The following is a 23,711-nucleotide window of genomic DNA, read 5'->3' as shown; positions in this document are numbered from 1 at the left end:
GCTGAGATCCGTGACCAGCGAAGGCTCGCCCTGTCGTGGAATGGCTAAAGGAGAGAGGAGACTCAGCAGAGCAGGTATCCAGCACGGACCCAGATCTTCTTAGATCTTCTGGAAGCAGAAGGAACCATCTCGACAAGAACGCGTTGTGGGCTGAGGACACCACCTGGACTGGAACCGAGTCGTGTGAGGGGCCTTCACAACATGATGACATCACCTACGTGACTCCTGGGACCTGCTGCCCCAGCCAGTGGGAGTTCTGATGACAGCAGATAGCCAGTGCCCCCTAACACCCGTGGCACGAGGCACACCGGGAACAACGCTAACTAGGGGGGATCTGAGAGGTCCCCCAGTTCAGGAAGTGCTTAACGCATCTTCAAGCAACCAAGTCTGTGAAACAAGTCAGCTAACGGATGAAGCAGCAGAGCTCGACAGTGACACTGATTTTGTCACCAGTAAGTTGGCTACGGCCAGGGTCGTCGATGGAGAGCAAACCAGTGAGATTCAGAAGCTCACTGCTGAGAATTGAAATTGAAGATCATCAACGATTTGCTTAGAGCAACAAAGGGGGAACAGGTGGAATGGAGGAAGTGGTCCTCACAGAAGCCTGAAGAAGATGCTACAACATCATGAGGACTGAATGATCGTCTAAAAGATGCTGACAATGTTATGAAGTCTGTCTAACACTGAAATTGTCTTAGCTATTGCCGCTATTGTTGTGTTTTCACATATATACTATATCTCGAGTGCCTTATCTTTTGTGCCCATAAGTATAGGTGCCTCTGACCTGTGTGGTGTGCACTGCAATTGAGGATGCTGTGTTGGTAAGATCAGTTTGTTTGTTATTACAGCTTCCAGAGTGACGAGCACACCATGTGAGTGAGAAGATTTAGTTTGAAGCTTGCAAATGTTTATATCAATAAAAACAGCTCACGCAGTGTTTTTGCAATGTTCACCTTGTTTAAACAAATATTTACTCTTGATTTGATAAAAATACTTTGTGTTGATACCAGTAGGCATCAAAGGGGGAAATGTCGTGTATTTTTATCTTGATGACATCAGTATTTTATATCAATATTTTTATATCATGTATTGTTATATATATTAATCACACACTCTAATTAATGGTCACATTATATATTATTTGTCACTTATATTGTCACTCAAACACTGGAGCACTGCATAGGTAGGTGGAAAAGGCCTGCCGCGACCTGGGATTTTTCCATTAAGTAATGCTAGCCCCCACCTTTGTGAGGAGCTTCATCTTTTACACAGTGCACTTTTGACCCAGCTTCTCCCGAGGGGAGGGCGAGTAGCCGGAGTGATTCCTGAAAGGGAGGTGAAAGCGCACCTGGACTTCGGGCCGTGGGAAAGTTGGGTGTTTTGCTAGCTCCCGTGACCAATGTATAGAACTGTTGCCTGAGGAGCATGCTACTATGTCCCCTCCGCCTGATAACAGCTGGAGGAGGTGTGAGATTGGGCTATATAAGGGCATGGCAAACTTGGGAGGGAGCGCTCTTCTTTGCTCTTCCTCTCACCCGTGTTTGCAGCGGCTGCTGGGCTCTCACTCCCGAGAGGGCTTCTGTTTTTATATTCTGTTAAACTCTGGACGTTTATTTCTTTGCTTTTCTACCACCTTATAACAGCACCAAGGCACTCACTCTCGGGAGGCTTTTTGCTTTCTTGCATTTTGTTTAACTTTTTGCTATCTTGTATTTTGTTTAACTTTTTGCTATCTCGAACTTTGTTTAACTTTGTGCTTCAATAAATCCTGGAAGCGAAACCTGCTCATCTCCAGTGAGTTTCTGTGAAGTGTGGAGCTTTTCTCAAGGTGCATTTGCTCCCATTGGTCTCCCCTCCGCCTGGTAAGAGCAACAGGGGGAGAGAGCCGAAAAAACCCGACACAACCTGTGCAGTACTGTGCAAAAGTCTCTGCTCACCCTCCAAGGATCCAGACTGTGCTGTAACTCTGAAAGTGCTCTTGATCAGGAGCTCTCTGAAGCTCTCTGAAGCTCTTTGCAGGTTTCCTCAGAGCTCAGCATTACTGAGGCAGTGTGGGATCATCCTGACAGAGAGCAGGACCAGAGGCAGGAACATCCAAAGAACCCTGGAGAACTGTTCCTGCAGACTGTGCTGAAGAACAAAGGAGGTCACACCAAATATGGACTTTGAAGCTCATTAGAGTCGTTTTTACTTCACATCCTGTATTTAAAAGTATGTTTGAACAGTTTTCAATGAATAACTGCATCTGTTTCCATTTTCCTGGAAAAACATGACAAAATGAGGAGAGGCTCCCTGAAAAGCCTTCAGCTGATCCAAAATGCTGCAGCTAGAGTACTGACAGGGACTAGAAAGAGAGAGCAGATTTCTCCCATATTGGCTTCTCTTCATTGGCTCCCTGTTAAATCTAGAATAGAATTTAAAATTCTTCTCCTCACCTACAAGGTCTTGAATAATCAGGCACCATCTTATCTCAAAGACCTCATAGTCACATATCACCCCAACAGAGCACTTCTCTCTCAGACTGCTGGCTTACTTGTGGTTCCTAGGATACTTAAGAGTAGAATGGGAGGCAGAGCCTTCAGCTTTCAGGCGCCTCTTCTGTGGAACCAGCTCCCAGCTTGGATTCAGGAGACAGACACATATATAAAACATAGTTTTTAACCATTTAACACCTATCACAGTATTGAGTGCCTGAAATTAAATGTATTTTTTACTTTTAACTACTGTTCTATTTTGTTCACACAAATAAATGTTTTTGTTCATAAACAAGCACATTTAATGCTATCATACAAACTGCCTGCTATACAAAGTGCAATGCACCTTTAGTCACCATTATTCACCAAGTCCTCTTCACCATATTACATCTATGGTTTCAGTATTAAAGAATAAATAACTCACATTATTTCCTTTTATTCATTATCTGAGTCTGAACAATGTTTTATTTTGAAAAATGGGCGGAGTCTCTCCGTTACAGCATCTCCAGAGACAGCCCTGCTTTACTGCCAATGTAAGGAATGAAAGACCACCAATGGTGACCTTCGACCTGTTGGAGAGGGAGCAGCAGGAGGTGCTGGACTTCTGTCCCCTGGAAGAAGACAGTGAACAGACAGCAGCCACAGACTGTCCTCCTGATCAATGATGGCAGCTGCAGCTACAGACCTCTGCAGGCCTTCTCACTCAGCATTACATCCTAACTTGTTATCATCTCACTATGTTCATGTTGAAGGCACTGTGGTCATAAACAGCATCGCTCCAGCTCTCATCAGTCACTGCTGATTTCATGCTGTCTTCTTCAAATGACACCATGTTGGAGCTGAACAATAAAGTAGACGGGGACAAGTCCAACAAAGACCCAGAGTCCACATGATGGTCCACAGCTACAATCACCCTGGGAACAAACCAGAGAGGGAGACCATCAGCTGGCTCTGGGTTCCTGGGTGCAGAGCTTTGGAGAAGCTTCCTCCCTTTGACCCACTGAGGCAGACGTCATGTCAGAAACTTCAGGAGGACTGAAGCTCATCACAGGTTCAAGCAGGGCTCACAATCTTCAGCAGCAGCTCCCTCAGAGGGAGACCTTCTTCAGAGCTCCAGCGTAGGCCCCAGCACATGGACAGAGCAGCACTTTATGAACAGCGTGACCTTTGCTCTGTGCGATGTCAGACGTGCTGCTCATCATCCTCAGGTAAAGCTCAGAGGCTCTGGATTTTCACATCATGATGTTCTCCTCAGTCCTGTGGAAGTCTGAGGTCTCACATATATGTGAGCCTCTGTGGTTCCTCTGGTAAGAAGGCCTCTGAAGGAGCTTATGGTCAGTAACACTGTTAGTACAACACAGTGTTCTGCATGTGAGAGAACTGCAGCTCAGCACACAGCTGATGACCTTTGACCTTCATAAGGTTTCACTGACTGCTGTCCTCTTCATGCAGCTCAGTGTTAGAAACAGAAGCTGTGCAGGTCTGAGATCAGCAGCTCTCAGCTGAGCTCCTGTTTCTGCTGCTGAGGGTAAAGAGCAGCATGAAGCGTGTCCAGCATCCAGAGTGGACTCAGAGGGTGATGGTCCCTCTGAGCTCTGAATGTGAGAGCAGCTCAGTGTGTTTGACCCTCGGAGAGCTGCAAAGATGAGATGATGCAGCAGGTTTCCCTCCTGGTTCAGTCGTGCTGCTGCATCGTGCTCACCTGCAGGAACACAGACAGGTGGAGGTGTTGGAGCAGCTGCCTGGACAGCATCCATCAATGCTTCATCTTCTTTCTGTGAAAGGCTGGAGGCCATACAGTGCTGCACATGTCAGTGTGTCAGCTAGAACTCATTCAGATCATTCAGACTGCTCTGTGAGCTTACAAACAGGAAGTCAGCACCAAAGCTGAAACCCAGACTTCCTAATAACATCCAAACACATCATTTGGTTTCAGCTCATAAATATTAGACTCTGATATGTTTGAAATGTTCAGAGTGAGTGAGAGCAGCTGGATGAACACAATAATATCTGCCTGTAAAGCCCAGAAACATCAATCAGTTCATGTTTGAACAGCAGGATAGCGACTGCAGGAAGTCCTGCCTGCAGGTAAACAGGAAGGAGGGCTGCTGGTGTCACGCTCACTTTACTGCCTTCACCTGCTGATGGCAGAGAGCAGCACTGATGCTTATTTCCAGGCTCTGCTGCACACGCTGCCTGCTTCCCTCCATGACTGGATTCGGTGTCAGGACATCTGAACATCAGCCGTTCACACTGAGCTGGATTGAAATCCTCGGCTGCCTGTAAATGGAAGCGGCTCCAAGAGATGAAGCTGCGTTCTCTGATTTCAGGAACGTTGGAAAGGGTTGGATCTGTCAGAGGGCCCGCCTGTTTCAATAAAGGATTCAATAATGATGATGATCAGCTGTGCACAGGAGCTGCAGCAGAGTTCAGCCTCTTACAGTGTAATCTTCATAATGAAAGCACATGTCAGTCAGTGCTGAGCAGCTGCTGCTCTGTTCCTCATATAAATGTTTTCAGGGTCTTTTTCTTTCAGCACACTGTGTTAATAAAACGGCGTCCCATCTGTTCACACTGAAAGCTCTGTGGGGACTAAGTGGCATCAGCTGCTGCAGGAAACGCTGAACCATGACGAGGAAACGTGATTTTAATAAGCAGTCTGCAGGTAATCAGGCTGCATTGTCTCTTGCTGCCTGTAGGGGGCGCTCGTTTTGGAAACACTCATATTTCAGGGTCTGCAGAGTCTACGTCCCAGTGTGAGAGGCCTGTGAGGGGTCAGAGCCGTCCTGCTGTCACACATCAGTACAAACAGCCTGAGAGCAGCTGACCCTAAAGGTCACATTAATGTTTGAATGCACTCGATTATTCTGGAAGATTTGTGACACTTTAGTTCACTGATGAACTTTAACATCAATAATTAAAGTCATTCATTTAGTTTTCTTCTTCCTGTGAACTTCATCCATTTTTCATGCTTCACTTCTGTTTCCTGCTCTGTTAAAGGTCAGAGGTCACATGGAAACAGTCATGTGCTGCTGGGCACACTGAAGCTCCTCTGCTGATACCTGCTGGATCTTGAAGCAGGAAGGAGAAAACCTTTGAATGACCTTTGACCTCCTCCTGAGGATCAATAATGTGTCATGGTCCTGGGCCCTTTGCCCAGTGTTGTGTGTTTCTTTGAAGTTGTGTTGCTGTGAAGTTCCTTCAGTGGTGTCTCTGAGCTTGTTGGGATTCAGATTCCGAGTTCTTGGAAGTTGTGAATGTTTTAGTGTTTCAGTGTTTGGATTTTCGGGGTTCCTGCCTCCTCGTGGACTTTGTGTTTGCACACTTCCAGCACACCTCGTTTCACTGCTAATGTGTCACTGACTGATGTCTCTGACAGACACACATCATCTCAGGCTCTTTGCACTGATGTCACTGACTTCCTGCGACTGAGCAGCTTTGTGCGCACACTAACCAGGCTGCTTCAAAGCTTTGATCCAATCAGGCTGCAGAAACATCTCAGCATCATCTAGAGGAACGGGAGGAACCTGAGCTCCATTTCAAGTGTTTGTGCAGAAGCTCTGAATCCTTCAGGAAATCTGAGATTTCACTCTGTTCTTTGGAGAACATCCTAAAGTTCTGCTGTCACTTCATCATCATCTGAGTGGAGATGAAGGAGAACATGAATGGAAACAGCTGCAGCATCAGGCTGCAGCAGAACAACATGTGACAAAGTGAAGGCTCTGAATACTCTGTGAAGCTGCTCCAGGGTCAGATTTAGCACATCTGCTGAAGGCCGACTTTATGGAGGCTCTAAAAATCCAGGTGCAGCGTGTGGAGGCCCACCTGTGAGCACCTGTTGGAGACACTGATTCCACTGGTTTCCATTTGGCTCCCCTCAATATTTGGATGATGTGTCCTCAGAGCTGAGCCAGCCTTCACACACACATCTTTGAGGTGTTTCTGCTTCCATGGAGCTGTGTGTTGGTCTCGGCCTCGGAGGCACCATTAACATCATTATACACATGCATATAAAATGTGCATATACTGTAGACACATATTTAAATGTTGCATTATTGTCTGCACCTTACATGCTGCTTGCACTCAGATTGGATGCTACAGTTCTTGGTGAATATGAACTTTTTAATGCCAATAAAGTTGAATATAATCTAATGTTTGTATAGCAGCGAGCAGAAAGGAGCAGCTGGATGATGGTTACAGACACACTCAGCAGAGCTGAGGAGAAAGGCTTCAGGGCCTTCAGAGCAAAGCTGGATCCAACCTGTGTTCTCCCAACCAGGAAGGTCTGTGTGTGACACGGATCAGAGCCGTCCTCCAATAAATCCTTCATTTCTTCCTTCACTTTAGGCTGGAAAGGACAAATACCAACAAGAGAGAGACGAGGCCAAAGCTGAGCTCCACAAAGTTCCTGCAGCAGTCTGACAGCAGACACGTGGACTTAGCTTCATATGGAGGCCTGCTGGGCTGGAAGCTGCTCTGTGGAGATGGCAGGTCTGAGGTCTGCACTGCTTAGTGGAGTCAAATTCCCACAGACACACACAGAGGAAAGTTTGGCCTGTGTGACATCAAGAGTCACATGTCTCGTTCCTGATGGTGCAGTAATATGATTGGAGGAGCTGAAGCTGCGCCGTGCGGTCTGCACTGCACACACACTGAATCTAGTTGTTACAAAGGCTCTGGAACTGACCCCAGACCTGCCAACTATTCACACAAAGAAGAAGCTGGTGGGCTGATCCAGAAGCAGCACAGCTGCCACAGTCAGGACCAGAAAAGACACAACAGAAAACTTGATGTTGACACGGCAGAGTCACCTGTTCTTGGTTCAACACCAGCTAGTTTGTGGGCCCGAGTTGAACCCATTTTTCAGCCGAGCACCGAGTGAATGGTTCAAATACTGGCACCGGCACCAGAACCCGTCGGTGGAAAAGAGGCCTCAGTGAGTCACATTTAGTGGCTGCAGCCAAACATCATGGCAGACTGCCTACAGTGGATGTGTGAGTGTCAGGACTGAAGGTGGAGCTTTGTGTGTGTGTCAGGGTGAGGCTGCAGCCCCGCCTCCAGCCGGAGCGCTCAGGTGTAAAACTACGAGGAAACCGAAGCTCCTCCTCTTTCCTCGGCAGTGCCGTGCGGCCGGCCGGACTTCATTCCACAGATGAGCTTTAACAAAGTGTGAAGCTGAACTCTGAGCTGTGACAGTCTGAGCAGTGTGAGAGTGTCAGTACAGGTGCTGGTCATCAAATTAGAATATCGTGAAAAGGTTGATTTATTTCAGTAATTCCATTCAAAAAGTGAAACTTGGATATTATATTTATTCATTACACACAGACTGATATATTTCAAATGTTTGTTTCTTTTCATTTTGATAATTATAACTAACAACTAATGAGCACACAGACCAACAAGTGTGATGTCAAACAAGAAGAGGACAATGATGATACCTGGCAGTTTTGGTGATTGATAAAATAAAGGAAGAGCAAGAAGATGAACAGCTTCCACCCCTGCTGCCACCACCTGCACCTAAAAGCGTTTTGACCTTCAGTGTGTAGGAAAGGAAGAGGAGCTCTTTGGTAAATGGATTTTTAGAACAAGCAGACAGACCACTGAACAGCCGGAGCATGGTGATGACTTTTTATTAGACTATTATAACTCTCAGTCAGCTGTGTTTCATAACGTGCTATGACTCCCTGTGCATGAGTGGCTGAAGATGATGGAGTCTAAAATATCTAAAGTCAACAAACTCTTTAATCACAGCCTAAGAGAGAAAAACACTGTAAGAAAAACTGTTCACTTGTAAACAGAGCCACGCCTCCCTCTCCCTCCACCTGCTGCCCAGCTGCTATAACCCTTTAAAACGGCTGCCGTGCATCATTTTTGAAAACATCCGACCTTCAACGGACACAACCGTGGCTTACTTCAACGAGAGCTCTGACAACACGCAGAGGTTGACCCCGACAGCTGCAGTGTCTATGCAGCTTCAGGATTTGAGGGGGTCAGAGGTCAGAGCATACAAACTGATGGATCCACGCAACCTGGGTGTACGAGGACTGCCTGTGGAGATAGTGGGACAGCTACCGGAGGTGGTTTTGGGTTTCCTGAAGCTCTCCTTAAAGTCTGTTCTTAAAATGCTGATCCAAAAGCACAGAAGGGAGATCTGTGTTTTTCCTCTAGAACGTCACTACTTTTTCAGGTATCGGGAACACCTAGCAAAAAGATTTGGGAACGGGCGTTTCATTCCTATGTGGATGGAGATTCTGCATTTGGAAGGTTTCACCCCGGAACCCTATTGGCTTATGGGTGCTGCAGAGGCTTACAGTTATGTTCATAATAATAGCAAAGGTAAGTAAACCTCAAACTTCTTCAGATAAATTGTATTTTAATGAACACAAATGCATTGGGGACCCTGCACGTTCTATTCCAAAGCAAGAAAATTGGATAAAGTCATTGAATTTGATAGTATTTTACAGAAAGTCTGCACTGTATATTTTGTAAGCTCTAATATCTCTGTATATTTGCAATTTGTATACTTGTATATTGTCTTATAGTTTTTATACTTATTTGTTTTTTTCTGTACGCACGAAGTACCGCAGCAATTTCCTAAGGCTGTGAACCTGTTCACCCATATGGCAATAAAAACCTTCTGATTCTGATTCTGATTCTGAAAGTCAAGAAATATAATGTTCAAAAAAACAGCAGTGTTGATGTCTTTCTTTACAGACTCAAACATTTTCTGTAGAAACTAAGAAATGCTTGAAGACTCAACTTTCCTGAGACTCATAAACTAATATTTAGTTGCATAACCACGGTTTCTGATAACTGCTTCACATCTGTGGTACATGGAGTCAACCAACTTCTGGCACCGGTCAACAGGTAACGCAGCCCAGGACATTTGTACTACGTTCCACAGTTCCTCTGCATTTCTAGGCTTTGCCTCATGAACAGCATTTTTTATGTCAGCCTACAAGTTTTCTATGGGATTAAGGTCTGGGGATTGTGCTGGCCACTCCATTACTTGAATTCTGTTGGTCTGGAACCAGGATTTTGCTCACTTGCTGGTGTGTTTGGGGTCTTTGTCTTGTTGAAACACCCATTTCAAGATCATTTCCTCTTCAGCATAAGGCAACATGACTTCTTCCAGTATTCTGATGTACTCAAACTGATCCATGATCCCTGGTAAATTGGACCAACACTATAGTACGAGAAACATTCCCATATCATGATGCTTGCACCACCGTGCTTCACCGTCTTCACTGTGGCTCGATTCAGTGTTTGCAGGACGTCTGACAAACTGTCTGTGGCCCTTAGACCCAAAAAGAACAATCTTACTCTCATCAGTCCACAAAATATTACGTCATTTCTTTTTAGGCCAGTCAGTGTGTTCTTTGGCAAATTGTAACTGCTTCAGCACATGTATGTTTTTTTAATAATGGGACATCTCTGTTATCTCTGTATATTTGCAATTTGTATACTTGTATATTGTCTTATAGTTTTTATACTTATTTGTTTCTTTCTGTAAGCACGAAGTACCGCAGCAATTTCCTAATGCTGTGAACCTGTTCACCCATATGGCAATAAAAACCTTCTGATTCTGATTCTGATTCTGATTGTGGGGGCTTCTTGCTGGTAGCTCAGCTTCACATAGATGCTGTCTGATTGTTACAGTACTCACAGTCAGTCTTAGATCTTCTTTGATCCTCCTGGAGCTGATCATTGGCTGAGCCTTTGGTTATTCTCCGATCCATTCAAAAAGTCGTTTTTCTTTTTTTTTCTCACCTTTCTGGTTTTGGCAGCAATTTTAAAGCATTTGATATCATTTTAGCTGAACAGCCTATCATTTTCTGCACTTCTTTATAGGTTTCCCCTCTTTTATTAATGTCTTAATCAAAGAACGCTCTTCTTCTGAACAGTGTCTTGAACGACCCATTTTACTCTCTTTTTCAAGGACCAATGCACAGCCAGCATATGCAGCGTCAGTTGCCTTGATCCTTAAATAAGGTCCACCTGTTTGACGCCTATTTTTTTCACATCATCAATGACCTCACTAATTGAACACGCCCCTTTCAGTAAATGATTCAGTTTCCCAGAATCAGCAGCATGCACGTCATGCCTGTTGGGTCTGTTGGTTTTCTGTACCTTTACTAAAGCTTCTGCTAGTGATGTGGGACTGCTATTATTTTGAACACAGCTGTATATTCATGAGTTACAGGAAGTCAAAGATACTTAACACGCTCTTCTTGAACTGGAGTCCAGTGTTGTAGGTGTCAAGAGAACATCTGTTGACCAAGTTCTAAATCAAAAGTATCAGCTGTGGGTTTGAGGGTGCTGCTTCATTTCTGTTTTCAAATGTGATTTTTTTCAGATGTTTCTGTGTTCGCTAAATTTAACTTGTAAAAATGTGACAATATAGCTCCATACCCCGCTGATATAAATGCAGGTAAATACCACCTTTACTGTTAGTCAACTTTATTTCTAAAGCACATTTAAAACAACAGCAGTTGACCAAAGTGCTGTACATTTAAAATGAATAAAAGAACATAAAACATAAGATAAGGAGACAGTTAAGACAGGAAACATAAAATAATCAAACATAAGTAAAAGAAAGCAGCATCACTAATGTCTCCAGGACTCATTCTGATTTCAAAGCCAAAGAATAAAAATGGGTTTTCAAAGTGTCGACTGTTGAAGAGGTCCTGATATGAAGGAGCAATTTGTTCCAGAGGTTCGGAGCAACAGCTGCAAAGATCACCTCTGTGTTTTAATCTTGACCTCGGGACAGTTAGGAGCATTTGCTCAGCAGACCTAGTGGGAGTCTGCAGGCTTATAAGATCGGACAGGTAAGAAGGTGCTAACCCATGTAGCACCTTAGAAACAAATAGTAAAACCTTAAAATCAATTCTAAAACTGACTGGCAACCAGCGAGAAAACAACTTTTATTTTGTAAAGCTATTTTACGTATTTCATGTATTTTATGTTATTTTTTAACCCCGTTTTTCATTTGAAGCTCTTTTTATTTCATGTTCTTATATTCAAATGAGGGGGCGGAGTTTTATCTGTGGGGCGGGGCTGGTCAGGAGTGGCGGGCTTAGACCAGAGCGGAGGAAAGCGGCCAAAAAGTTTGAAATATGATTATTTCTGTGACACAAAATAAACTTTTAAGGTGTTTTGAGGCGAGAATGTAAATGTGTAAACCTCAAATATCAGCTCGTTTATCAAGATATCTCTTAATTACAAAAAGTGCTCCTGTTTTCGGAGCTGTCGTTGCCGCTGCTCTACCAGCAGCTCGCCTCACTAGCTGTCAGCTGACCGGGCTATCGAGGCTCCTTTAGCCGGAGAGAACGTCCGACTGCCGGCACATCCTTTTCAAACCCCCGCTGGCTTTCACTACTGAGTGGAAGTTAAGCACAGATATAACTCACTCAGATGATCAATAACAGCTGATGTTTGGTTTGTTTCAGTGTTTCATTTGTTCCTCAGCAAATCGCTTTGCCTGAAATTAAAGTTAAGCATCATAACTGGATAGTTTTATTCTACATTAATGTCTCACTTAATATAGTTGGATATTAATCAGGTCCGTCCCTGTTCGCCTCTGGATCACGGGGGGCGTGGTTGCAGTTTCTTGCCTCCATTGGTGAGTACGTTCCATGACAGAGGCACATACACATTATTTGCAAGCAACAGCAGGATTGTGTGTGTGTGTGCGTGTGTGTGTATGTATGTGCATGTGTAGATATGTGGATGTGTATGTATATGTGTGGATATCATTCTTTGATTATTCTTTTCTCACCTTTGTTTTGTTTTTTTCTCTTTTCTCTTTCTCACTCCTTTTCCTACCTTTCCTTTCTGCCTGTCAGGCCTGGTGTAAATAAATCAAATCAAATAAAAATACAAACTAACTAAATACATACTAACAAGAGTAGCCTATTGTAAAACTTACAGAGCTATTCTTGGGAAAGCAAATATGTTTGGTACACCAGCGCATTCGGATCATATCCCGATTGCGAAAACTGCCAAACATGACAGGCTAAAAAATATATATATATATATATATAGTTGGAAATTAATGATTCACTCAGCTGTATTATTGATGTTGAAATGTGTCATGCTTGTTTTAACAGCTTATTTTGAATTAAAGATTTAAAATTAAACCACAAAAAGGAGAAAAAGTTCATTCTCCATTTAACCAGCTGCTTTTACACAGCTGTGCTTCCAGCTGTCACGGTTGCTAGGCGACATGAGCTACGCAGAGGTGAGGGCAGGTGACGCTGATATGAAGTTTAGACCGTCCAATTTCACAGCCGCTCACTTCCAGCCTTTGTGGTCTCACATTAGAGGATCGGTCGCGACCGACCAATCACTATTGTTTTTCAAAATAAGAGCATAACCAAACAAACTCTCAGTCTCACACAGATTAAAGTTCATAAACATTTACAGAACAGACCCAGTTGGATACGTCATCGATTCTTGGGGTTCGTGGAGACCTGTGTGCCTCTCAGGCCTGGAGATCGAAGACGTTGAAGACGTCTGCATATTTGGCTTTTTGGTAGCGGTATCCCTTCTGTTTGGGCTCGGAGGATACCTGATTTACCGGGAAATTAATAAAATCTGGGCAGCAGTTCAACATCAGCCGAGGCTGCAGACCCAGGTGGATGGGCTGTGCAGGGCCGTACAAACTCAGACTCAAAGCCTGGTGGACCTGAGCCGTAAAGCGGATGGTAGTCCAGCTGAGAACGTGCTGACAGGCGAGAGGGGTTCGATCTGGAGATAAGGTTCGGTTCTGCACGGTGAGGACAGTAACTAACACTGACTGGAATATTGGATTACTGAATGGTTCCCCAGTGAGACTGAAGGCTGTTGGAAAAAAACAAGCAGCCTGTTCCAAAAACAACATCTGCATTATCAGGAGTTCGGCTCCCCTGCCGGCCTTGGGCTGGTAATCATATCTCTGCAGGACTATGTGTGACGGTCGCTCTTCCCCTCAGCCCTCTCTGTGATTTGTGAAGCTGGATCTGGTATACCACGGCCACTGATGAACTTCCATCACTATCAGCAAACTGTCATCTGGCTCCACAATGCCCCCACCCTCTCGTCTCCATCTGCATCCCCTCCTGCCCCCGTCCTCCCCCACCATATTGCTATCCTGGCTTTAAATGTGCAAATATGCTTTGCTAAGGTGGTTTTTTTGGACCCTGGTACGGTGCTCATGTCGAGCACCGTACCAGATGACTTTTTTTTAAACCTAACTACCCCATGATGTGTGTTGTTTCCAGAGGTGGGAAGTAACGAAGTACAAATACTTCATTACTGTACTTAAGTAGATTTTTCAGGTATCTGTACTTTACTTAAGTATTTATTTTTCTGACTACTTTTTACTTTTACTCCCTACATTTTTACACAAGTATCTGTACTTTCTACTTCTTACATTTTCAAACAGACTCGTTACTTTTTAACGTCAGAGAGAAGTTTGCATTTCCAGTCAGTGCGCCTCAAACATAAAACGATCTGAGCCTAAACGGAGGAATAATAACACATTAGAGACAATCGTACTGGCGTATCCTCCATCATCGGGGCTTATCTCGTACAAAGGGATTAAATACGCAAACCCATGTAATTAATGTCTCATTTATAGCGCTATAATCAGGGGTCACAGCGGGCCGGACCGAGTCTGTAAGTTGCGCTGCGGCACATAAACAGCTTAGCTAGCGCTACTGAAGAGGAGCGAGCATGAAGGGAGTAACGTGTGGCAGGTAAATGCAAAGTTTCTAAATGCCCAACAAATATCAGCAAACACACAAAGTGTGCAGTTTGTCACACAGTGTGTCTGCGAGCTAAAAGAAGAGCTGCTGTATTTCAGGGAGAGCAAAGAGAGAAGTTCACTCAGAGATGGAGAAAGAGGACAGGAGAGGAAGAAGAGAGGTTAGAATTAAAGGAAAGGACTGGAAAACAAACTGAAGTATGCTGACGTTGTGTAATTCAAAGATTCTATGAAAATACTGCAGTTTAGTGTTTAATAAATAGGTTAGCTTGTTGTACTGTATTTACAGTAAAGCTCTGTGTTGGACTGGAGCACAGTGTTTGTGTTCATGGTCAGAGTTACAGGTTACATCAGTGCAGCAGAGATGAGTTTGAATCAAAGCTGCTGATGCTGAGATTCATTCACTGAATCCAACATTTCTACAGCCTGTATGCTGTCAGTGTAGGGGATGGAGATCAGCTCAGAGAGCTGTGAAATACTGGGTTACATCTTTGTGAGTTCACTTCATCCACACAGAGCAGTAAACCTCAGAGCAGCAGCAGCAGGTCAGCTGATCACAGCCTGCACACCAACATCATTTACTGCAGCTACAATAGAAAGCTGTGGTTCTTCTCCCCATGCAGAGACACTACAGCTGATCTTAGGGTTCCTCCAGCTTCTGAATCCCACTGTAACCCCTGAGTATCCTCATGTGGTTGTTTAGGTGGAGGCACAGTCACCCTCTACTATGGAGGACACAGAGAACAGAGCTGTGTTTAAATTCCCTTTCACAGTTTGTGTCCTACATAACAGATTCAAGCTGAGTGCATTCATTAGGATTAAAATTTAGATTGAATAATGTTTGTATTCTCATGTAATATTATTTTATATTATTACAATAACATATAATGAGGTTCGGTTTGTTTTACACAAAAATAGCAGGTAGAAATGTCCTCCAAAGAACTACTTTTACTTTCTTACTTTGAGTACATTTCAGAGCCTGTACTTTTTTACTTTTACTTAAGTAGAGAAGTTGAACCAGTACTTCGACTTTTACTAAAGTATTTTTTAACATAAGTACTTGTACTTCTACTTAAGTACAGAATGTCAGTACTTTTGCCACCTCTGGTTGTTTCCTTTTCTGGGGACTGAATGTAGCGGCGGCGCCAGTGAAAAACGGCAGCGGCTGCAGCCACCCATCTCCCCTATGTTAGTCTGTCTGTGTCTTCTCTGGATGGTTGTTCCGAACGGAATTTCGTTATATTGTGATGAATGTCGTTATATAACTTGTTGTATAATGATTAATTTCGTCGTATGTATAATGACAATAAAGTTCTATTCTATTCTATTCTATTCTATTCTATTCTATTCTGTTCTATTCTCAGAAGGAATAAATGTGAAAATTCGAACATGTCTGACCATCTGAAGCTCATTTAAATTCATCACCGTCTGCACTCACGGACACTTCCTGTCAAACCGAAAGTAAACGTTCCTCTGAGCGTCACACCTGCAGGGTAAGGTGTGGGCGGAGCTGCAGGTGATCCCCGGTGTGCGTTCGTTCGGTGAGCGGAGGATTTACCGGGACTTTGTGGCGGTTTGAGCGCTTTAAAGGAGCATGAAGACGTCGGTGGTGTTCCTGCTCCTCCTGAACGGTAAGAAGCTCCGTGTGAGCCGGGGAGGGGGGGTACAGACCCGGACCCGCTGCAGTCAAAGATCGACCCTCAGTAACTGCGCTAAAGCAGATTAACCGGTGACGCTGTTTGCAGGAGCCACAAACCCGGAAATGAACCCCGTGAATACTTCGACTGTAAACGTCATTTATTATAATCACAATAATTCTCTGTGCTTCGGGACACAACAACAAACTATAACAGGTCCGGTAATCACAGCTTCCTTAAACTCAGCAGCAAACACCACAGACATATGAGGCATGATGGGAGATTACATCCAGCCCCGCCCATCACGCCACCATAGAACCGTTCCAGAGTGAGCAGAACAAATCCAGCACAGGAACCCAGGAGAACCATTAAAGGAACAATGATAATGAAAGGAAGGTCAGGAACATTCAGACTGATCTGACATACAGCTGCACTTTAGATGCATCATATTCAAGGAGTCTTTAAAAACGTCAACGTGTTGGCATGTTTTTCTGTTTTATGTAGACAATTATCAAGTTAGTCAGTAATAATCAGTGATGTCAGTAACACGTTACTGTAATCTGACTACTTTTTCTCAGTAACCAGTAATCTAACACGTTACTATTTTTAATTTTTTCTCTAATGTCTAAAATGTTATTTGTAAAGAAATCCATGAAGTCACTACTAGTTAAAGTGAAAGGAATACTCGGCTCTACAGAGCTCTGACTCTTTGTCAGCCTGGCTACAGTGCTGAAAACAAACCTGGGGTTGTTCTTATTTTCTTCAATTAATGATGAGTAGTAAGATGTCCTAGCTTTATGGAGGGCTTTTTTATAGAGCAACAAACTCTTTTTCCAGGCTAAATGAGCATCTTCTAATTTAGTGAGACACCATTCCCTCTCCAGCTTTCGGGTTATCTGCTTTAAGCTGTGCGTTTGTGAATTATACCACGGAGTCAGGCACTTCTGATTTGAAGCTTTCCTTTCAGAGGAGCCACAGTATCCAAAGATGTTGTTATCCACATAAATCGAGCTATACAGATTAAACAGCTAACAGACAGGAAAACACCACTGTGCTCTGAAACAGGAAGTGATACAATACTGCAGAGAGAGCCAACAGCAGTCAGTGTTGGGACACAATCAGTGTCCCCTCTTTGGAAACACTGCAGCAGTTTAACAGGAACATCTCAGGTCCTGTTGGATTGACTGAAACACTGACTGAATCATGCTGACAGCTCTGACACTGATAGACCTCTGTTACCATCACACACACACACACACACACACACACACACACACACACACACACACACACACACACACAGCTTTCAGGTCTGAACTGCTGCAGGATCAAATGTTGTGTCAAACTGGAGGTGCTCGCTGACCCACTGTTATTGATCATGTTCATCATCACATGAGCCAAGGTGTGGAAAAAGGTGTGGGTCATTACCACCAAGGGTGAAACCACTGTGAGACTTTGCTCCATCCTGTCATGTGACCTCTTGAGGTCACCTGTAAGGTGTGAGTGGGGGTTGAGGCTCCTGGGGAGGGATCTCAGGTAGGTGGCTCACAGCTGGTGATGTAATCCAGCTCCTCTGCTCAGTGATGGAGGTTCACAGTGGACACAGATGCTTCTTTAACTCCTCCTTCAAACATCTGTCTGCCTGCTCCAAAATGTGAAAGCTGGCATCCTCAGAGAGTGACCTTTGACCTTTAGGTGCAGCTGTACAGCTGGTCCTGTCCAGGTGGCTCTGCTGTGTGGTGTTTGTGAAGAGGCTGTTTGGTTCCTCCAGTGTAGAGGTCCCAGCTCTCCTCACTGCTCTGCACAGCAGACACATGTTTGGAGATAGTGTGTGTGATCGTTGTGAGTCACCATGAGAACAGTGTGTAACCTGTGTGTGTTACACCTGCTCAGACCTGTGTGGTGCTGTGAAACGGTGAGATAGGAGGAAGTGGATCTGTGGTTCTCTGAGGAACAGCCAGCTGTGATCCAGGAACACAGAAATCCATGAGCTGTGAGCTCCTGCTGGGCCGCTCTCCTCATCACAGAGGAAGAGTTCAGGCTCACTTAGCATGCTAGCATTAGCCTCAGACCCAAACAGTGAACTCACACCTGAGTGAGACTCACACAGGACGAGTCAGGTCACAGAGACACACACACACACATTACAATTAATGGCTTTAACACAGTCTGATCAACAGAGAGCAGCACACACACACACACACACACACACACACACACACACACACACACACACACCTACATCATCACACACACACACACACACACACGCACAGGCAGGAGATCACAGCCCAAAATAAGCTTTAATAGTAAAGAGCTGTTATGGAGAAATTCATAAGTTTGTAACACAACTGCTACACTAGCACAGAGTTGTGTATGAACTGGAACCATGTGGACCTGGGCTTTATTATGTGGGAGGTGCTGCAGGGCTTTATTATGTGGGAGGTGCTGCGGGGCTTTATTATGTGGGAGGTGCTGCAGGGCTTTATTATGTGGGAGGTGCTGCAGGGCTTCATTATGTGGGAGGTGCTGCAGGGCTTCATTATGTGGGAGGTGCTGCAGGGCTTCAATATGTGGGAGGTGCTGCAGGGCTTTATTATGTGGGAGGTGCTGCGGGGCTTTATTATGTGGGAGGAGCTGCAGGGCTTAATTATGTGGGAGGTGCTGCAGGGCTTTATTATGTGGGAGGTGCTGCTGGGCTTTATTATGTGGGAGGTGCTGCGGGGCTTTATTATGTGGGAGGTGCTGCGGGGCTTTATTATGTGGGAGGTGCTGCGGGGCTTTATTATGTGGGAGGTGCTGCAGGGCTTTATTATGTGGGAGGTGCTGCAGGGCTTCATTATGTGGGAGGTGCTGCAGGGCTTCATTATGTGGGAGGTGCTGCAGGGCTTCATTATGTGGGAGGTGCTGCAGGGCTTCAATATGTGGGAGGTGCTGCAGGGCTTCAATATGTGGGAGGTGCTGCAGGGCTTCATTATGTGGGAGGTGCTGCAGGGCTTCATTATGTGGGAGGTGCTGCAGGGCTTCATTATGTGGGAGGTGCTGCAGGGCTTCATTATGTGGGAGGTGCTGCAGGGCTTCATTATGTGGGAGGTGCTGCAGGGCTTCATTATGTGGGAGGTGCTGCAGGGCTTCATTATGTGGGAGGTGCTGCAGGGCTTCAATATGTGGGAGGTGCTGCAGGGCTTCATTATGTGGGAGGTGCTGCAGGGCTTCATTATGTGGGAGGTGCTGCAGGGCTTTATTATGTGGGAGGTGCTGCAGGGCTTCATTATGTGGGAGGTGCTGCAGGGCTTCATTATGTGGGAGGTGCTGCAGGGCTTCATTATGTGGGAGGTGCTGCAGGGCTTCATTATGTGGGAGGTGCTGCAGGGCTTTATTATGTGGGAAGTGCTGCAGGGCTTCATTATGTGGGAGGTGCTGCAGGGCTTTATTATGTGGGAGGTGCTGCAGGGCTTCATTATGTGGGAGGTGCTGCAGGGCTTCATTATGTGGGAGGTGCTGCAGGGCTTCATGGAGCTCAGAGAGCTGAATCAGAGCTGCAGCCTGTTCATCCTTTACTTTGCTCCATTTACACTACAATGTCTTTATTGTCATTATACAGACTGTACAGGGAGAGTGGAGGCCCACTCCTGACTCAGAGCCACACTGTGGACAGTCCACACATGAATGTATCAAATAAAATAAATAGATACATATAACCATGATGTACAGTGGGGGAGTATTGCACATTATAGCAGTGATATAAATATTGCACAGAGATGGTGAGAGGTGCTATTCTTCTTCTACTACATGAAAACACTTGATGACATCATCATTAAAACTTGTTGCTGTTAAAGGGAGTTTTTCCTTCCCACTGTCACCAAGTGCTGTCTGATTGGTGGGTTTCTCTGTAGTACTGCAGCTCTTTACCTTACAGCTATAAAGGGCCCCGAGGCCACTGTTTGATTTGGCTCTATATCAATAACACTGAACTGAATCCTGCCACACTGCCACCTGTTGGTGGGGAGGGGAAGAACACATTTGTGTTTCTGTGCTGGCCTCACCCTGACCTCTCAGTCCCCCTGAACTCTGTGATACTCCTGATACCAAATCCTAGTTAAAAGTACTGATGTGTTCATTAAAGTACTTCAAACTGATGTGTGGAAAGAGTCCAAAGGACGAGAGTGTGAAGGCCCACAGTGGAACATCAGCACAGAAACACACAAAGATCAAAGAGAAGAAGAAGAGAAACACAGAAAGAGCTGCAACCATGACAGATCCAGGATCAGAGCCACATCTGACTCTATATCACCATCATCATCATCATCATCATCATCAGAGATCATCTTCTTCATGAAGGAGAAACATCTGGATGGTGTGACTGAGAAAGCAAAGAGCAGAAACACACATGAAGACAAAGGTGTGTGTTTGTGTCACACTGCAGAGATCTTCTCCCAGCTGAGTGTGTTACAGTGTGTGTGTGAGCAGCAGAAACAGAGCTGACCTTCTCAGCCAATGAGAGTGTTTCTCCTGCAGCTCTCAGTGAGTCACATTTAGTGGCTGCAGCCAAACATCATGGCAGACTGCCTACAGTGGATGTGTGAGTGTCAGGACTGAAGGCGGAGCTTTGTGTGTGTCAGGGTGAGGCTGCAGCCCCACCTCCAGCTCAGGTGTGAAACTATGAGGAAGCTCCTCCTCTTTCCTCGGCAGTGCCGTGCGGCCGGCCGGACTTCATTCCACAGATGAGCTTTAACAAAGTGTGAAGCTGAACTCTGAGCTGTGACGGTCTGAGCAGTGTGTGAGTGTCAGTAGATGATGAGCTGCTGAAGGGCTTTGAAAGAGGACCATGAAGATGTTGGTGGTGTTTGTGATCCTCCTGCACGGTAAGATCACCTTCCTCTCTCTGCTCTCATCAGCAGCTTTGCTTTCATCTCTCTCTCTTTGATGTGTTGAAGTGCAGCAGGAGGAGATTTCATCAAACACTGGATTCTGATTCACATCAAAGTAACAAAGCAGCTCACTCTGAAATCACTGCATTCTTCTTGGAGGCTTTCAGAGGAGCTCATGTTCCACTCAGCTGCTGTGTGTGTGTGTGTGTGTGTGTGTGTGTGTGTGTGTGTGTGTGTGTGTGTGTGTGTGTGTGTGTGTGTTATCACAGCTTTTTAGTCCCATACGATCACCAGGAGGTCCCTCCTCTGTCAAACAGGCTCAGCAGGCTCTGAGCATTCATTGGAATCAGTGACTCACACAGCATGGAGACATCTAGTGGTCGTGGAGAGAAGTGCAGGTAAATGTAGTGCTGTGAGGTCACTGATGGAGCTCTGTGATTGGTGGATTGAAACCATCCATGTCTGTGTTACCTGGAAACACACCAACATCAGTGCTGTTCCTGAATCAGGAGGCTCAGTGTGAAGAAGCTGAAACAGGTTCAAACAGCTGATCTGAGTTCAGCTTCTTACAAACTTACAAACAAATCTGAAATGTCCAACATTTGATTCTGACTCTCAGCATCGATTTCTGCTTAATAACTGAGTCCTGTTTAAACCTGAGACACCACCACCCCCCCGACTGAAGCTCGTCCCCCCCCGACCGAGGCCCGCCCCGACTGAGGACCTGCCATGGTGTGATGGTCTTTACATTTATGGTTGTAATTCTTAGTTTTTCAGGTGGACAGTTACAGGATGGAGTCTGTGCTCACAGGTTTGAGTCCCCCACCCACCAATAATGAGCTCATGCTGATAAGCCCCCTCCCCACATAAATCCATCCTTGTAGAAGAAACTATCACAGCCACATGAGCAGAAACTAGAGGTCAGGAAAAGGAGGCAGGAGGTCATTTTTGGACTGTTTGAATCTGCCCTCAGTCTCTGTCAGAACTTCTTCCTGTTCCTCAGTCTGATCCCTCAGGTTAGGAACTTGTTTCCAGAGTTTGGGATTTTGGGTTTCCATGTTTGTCTGATGGACTTCCTGCCTCTGATCTGTACTGGTTTCTTTAACCTGCAGCAGTTTAACAATGTTTAACCTGTCGTTGTGTCTCCTGTGGTTTCTATAAAAGTGTCTGAACTTTACCTCAGAGTCACTCATGGAGTCTCTGTGTGTGTGTCCTCAGTTTCCCAGCATGCCTCAGCTGTGGAGCTGTATGAGGGGGACTCCTTCATCCTGCCCTGTAAGTTGCCCACTTTTAGACTGAGAAACCCCTCAGTGGAGTGGAGCCGCTCTGACCTCAGTCCTCCAACCGTCCACCAGCTTCAAGGAGACGAACTGAAAGAGCAGAACCAGCGTTACAGCGGCCGAACATCCATGAAGACTGACGCTCTGGAGACTGGAGACCTCAGCCTGAAGCTGACCGACCTCCAACTGTCTGACAGCGCCACCTACACCTGCTCTGTTAGAGACCGTATGTATGGCTACAACAGACTGGGAGAGGTACAGCTGCAGGTCAAAGGTCAGCCACAAACACCTGCTGTAGATCCATCTCACATCACTCAGATAAAACTTTATGTTTTTACTGCTGAATAAAAATGTTGACTCACAACATGTTAGCTTGAAGTATGTTCAGTAAATTATTTGATTTCTTTCACTCAGAGGTCAAAGGTCATGTTGTTCTTTGTGTTTCTCCACAGAACGGTTTCCATCCTGGGCCAAAGCTCTCCTGGTTCTCCTGGTTCTTCTGGTGGTTTCTGGAGGTCTTTTATTTCATTTCCGGCAGCACTTCATGTCAGGTGAGTCTCTCCTACTACATTACCCATAATGCCGATGGTTAGCAGGTGTCCTCTGGGGGCTCCTTGACTGTCTCCATAAGATGATCAGTAGTAACCTTCACTACAGCTCATGTTCTTTGGTGTCCTCTCAGGTTACAAGGTGGAGGTGGATTCAGGGGTGGAGTCTGTCCAGCTGCCCTGTAAAACTATAGTTCACCTGCCCAAAGGCACTAAGGTGGAGTGGAAGGACGGAGCCAGCAGGAAGGTCCACGTGTATCAGAGCAGCTCTGAGCAGCCTGAAGAACAGCACGACTTTTACAGAGGACGAACAAAGATGGAGAGAAACCTGCTGAAACCTGGAGACCTCAGTCTGACCCTGAAACACCCCACAGACACACACACCTACACCTGCACCGCCTACAACAAGAGGGGAGACATCCTGATGGAGAAACAAGTGCAGCTGACAGTCAGAGGTCAGTGCTGTAGATACAGGTCAAAGGTCAGAGGTCATCCTGTTAACATGTCTGATGTTTGTGGCTTTTTGGGATTTATTTATGCATTACTGCACATTCAACACAATAGAAACATGTGCAGCAGTAATATTGCTCCATATCACACTGATGCCAACATGTTTGTGCACAATAACTACTTTGACTTTGGATCCTTTCTCTACAGTTTGGCAGTACTGCAGTTTGTGTGCAGTCAGGTGTTTTCATAGTGTTTTCTTGCTGCTTTGACTAAAGGAACGCTTCTATCAGATTGTTCCAAATGTTCTCACATTGAGCTGTGTGATGAAGTGAGTGTGACACAAACACTCAGACTGTGTTTCTCTGCTTCATCAAGTCCAATCTGCTCCTCACAGACTCAATAAAGTCCTGTCCCACTAACAGCAGCTCCAACAGTCTGTTCACTGCTTTCTTCCTGTCAGTCTTCATCTTTCTGCTGCGTCTCCTCTTCACACTGACCACTTTCTATCTAACAGTGAGCTCCCAGTGAAGCAGCAACATTCAGCCTGTTAGAGGCAACACAAATGTCTCCATCCAAGCTCATGTTGTGCTTTGTTGTCCTCTCAGTCCCCCAGGTGGAGGTGGAGGACGGGGTGGAGTCTGTCCAGCTGCCCTTCACAACCACACTTCACCTGCCTCAAGACGCTAAAGTGGAGTGGATGGA

General features: G+C 45.3%; 1 protein-coding gene across 1 annotated transcript in view; it reads left to right on the top strand.

The window, feature by feature from the left end:
* LOC115777204 (uncharacterized) overlaps positions 1 to 23,711 on the top strand; it is a 297,208-nt gene that overhangs the window by 57,340 nt on the left and 216,157 nt on the right. Inside the window, exons 5-7 of the mRNA XM_030725038.1 lie at positions 21,950 to 22,285; positions 22,464 to 22,562; positions 22,694 to 23,014. Of these exons, the coding sequence (XP_030580898.1) occupies positions 21,950 to 22,285; positions 22,464 to 22,562; positions 22,694 to 23,014 (756 nt within the window). The remainder of the gene's footprint in view (positions 1 to 21,949; positions 22,286 to 22,463; positions 22,563 to 22,693; positions 23,015 to 23,711) is intronic.

The sequence above is a fragment of the Archocentrus centrarchus genome, unplaced genomic scaffold (genome assembly GCF_007364275.1).
Source record: "Archocentrus centrarchus isolate MPI-CPG fArcCen1 unplaced genomic scaffold, fArcCen1 scaffold_45_ctg1, whole genome shotgun sequence".
NCBI classification, from domain to species: Eukaryota; Metazoa; Chordata; class Actinopteri; order Cichliformes; family Cichlidae; genus Archocentrus; species Archocentrus centrarchus.
Note: the sequence above shows the minus strand (reverse complement) of the source record. Positions and strands in the feature narration are given on the sequence as shown.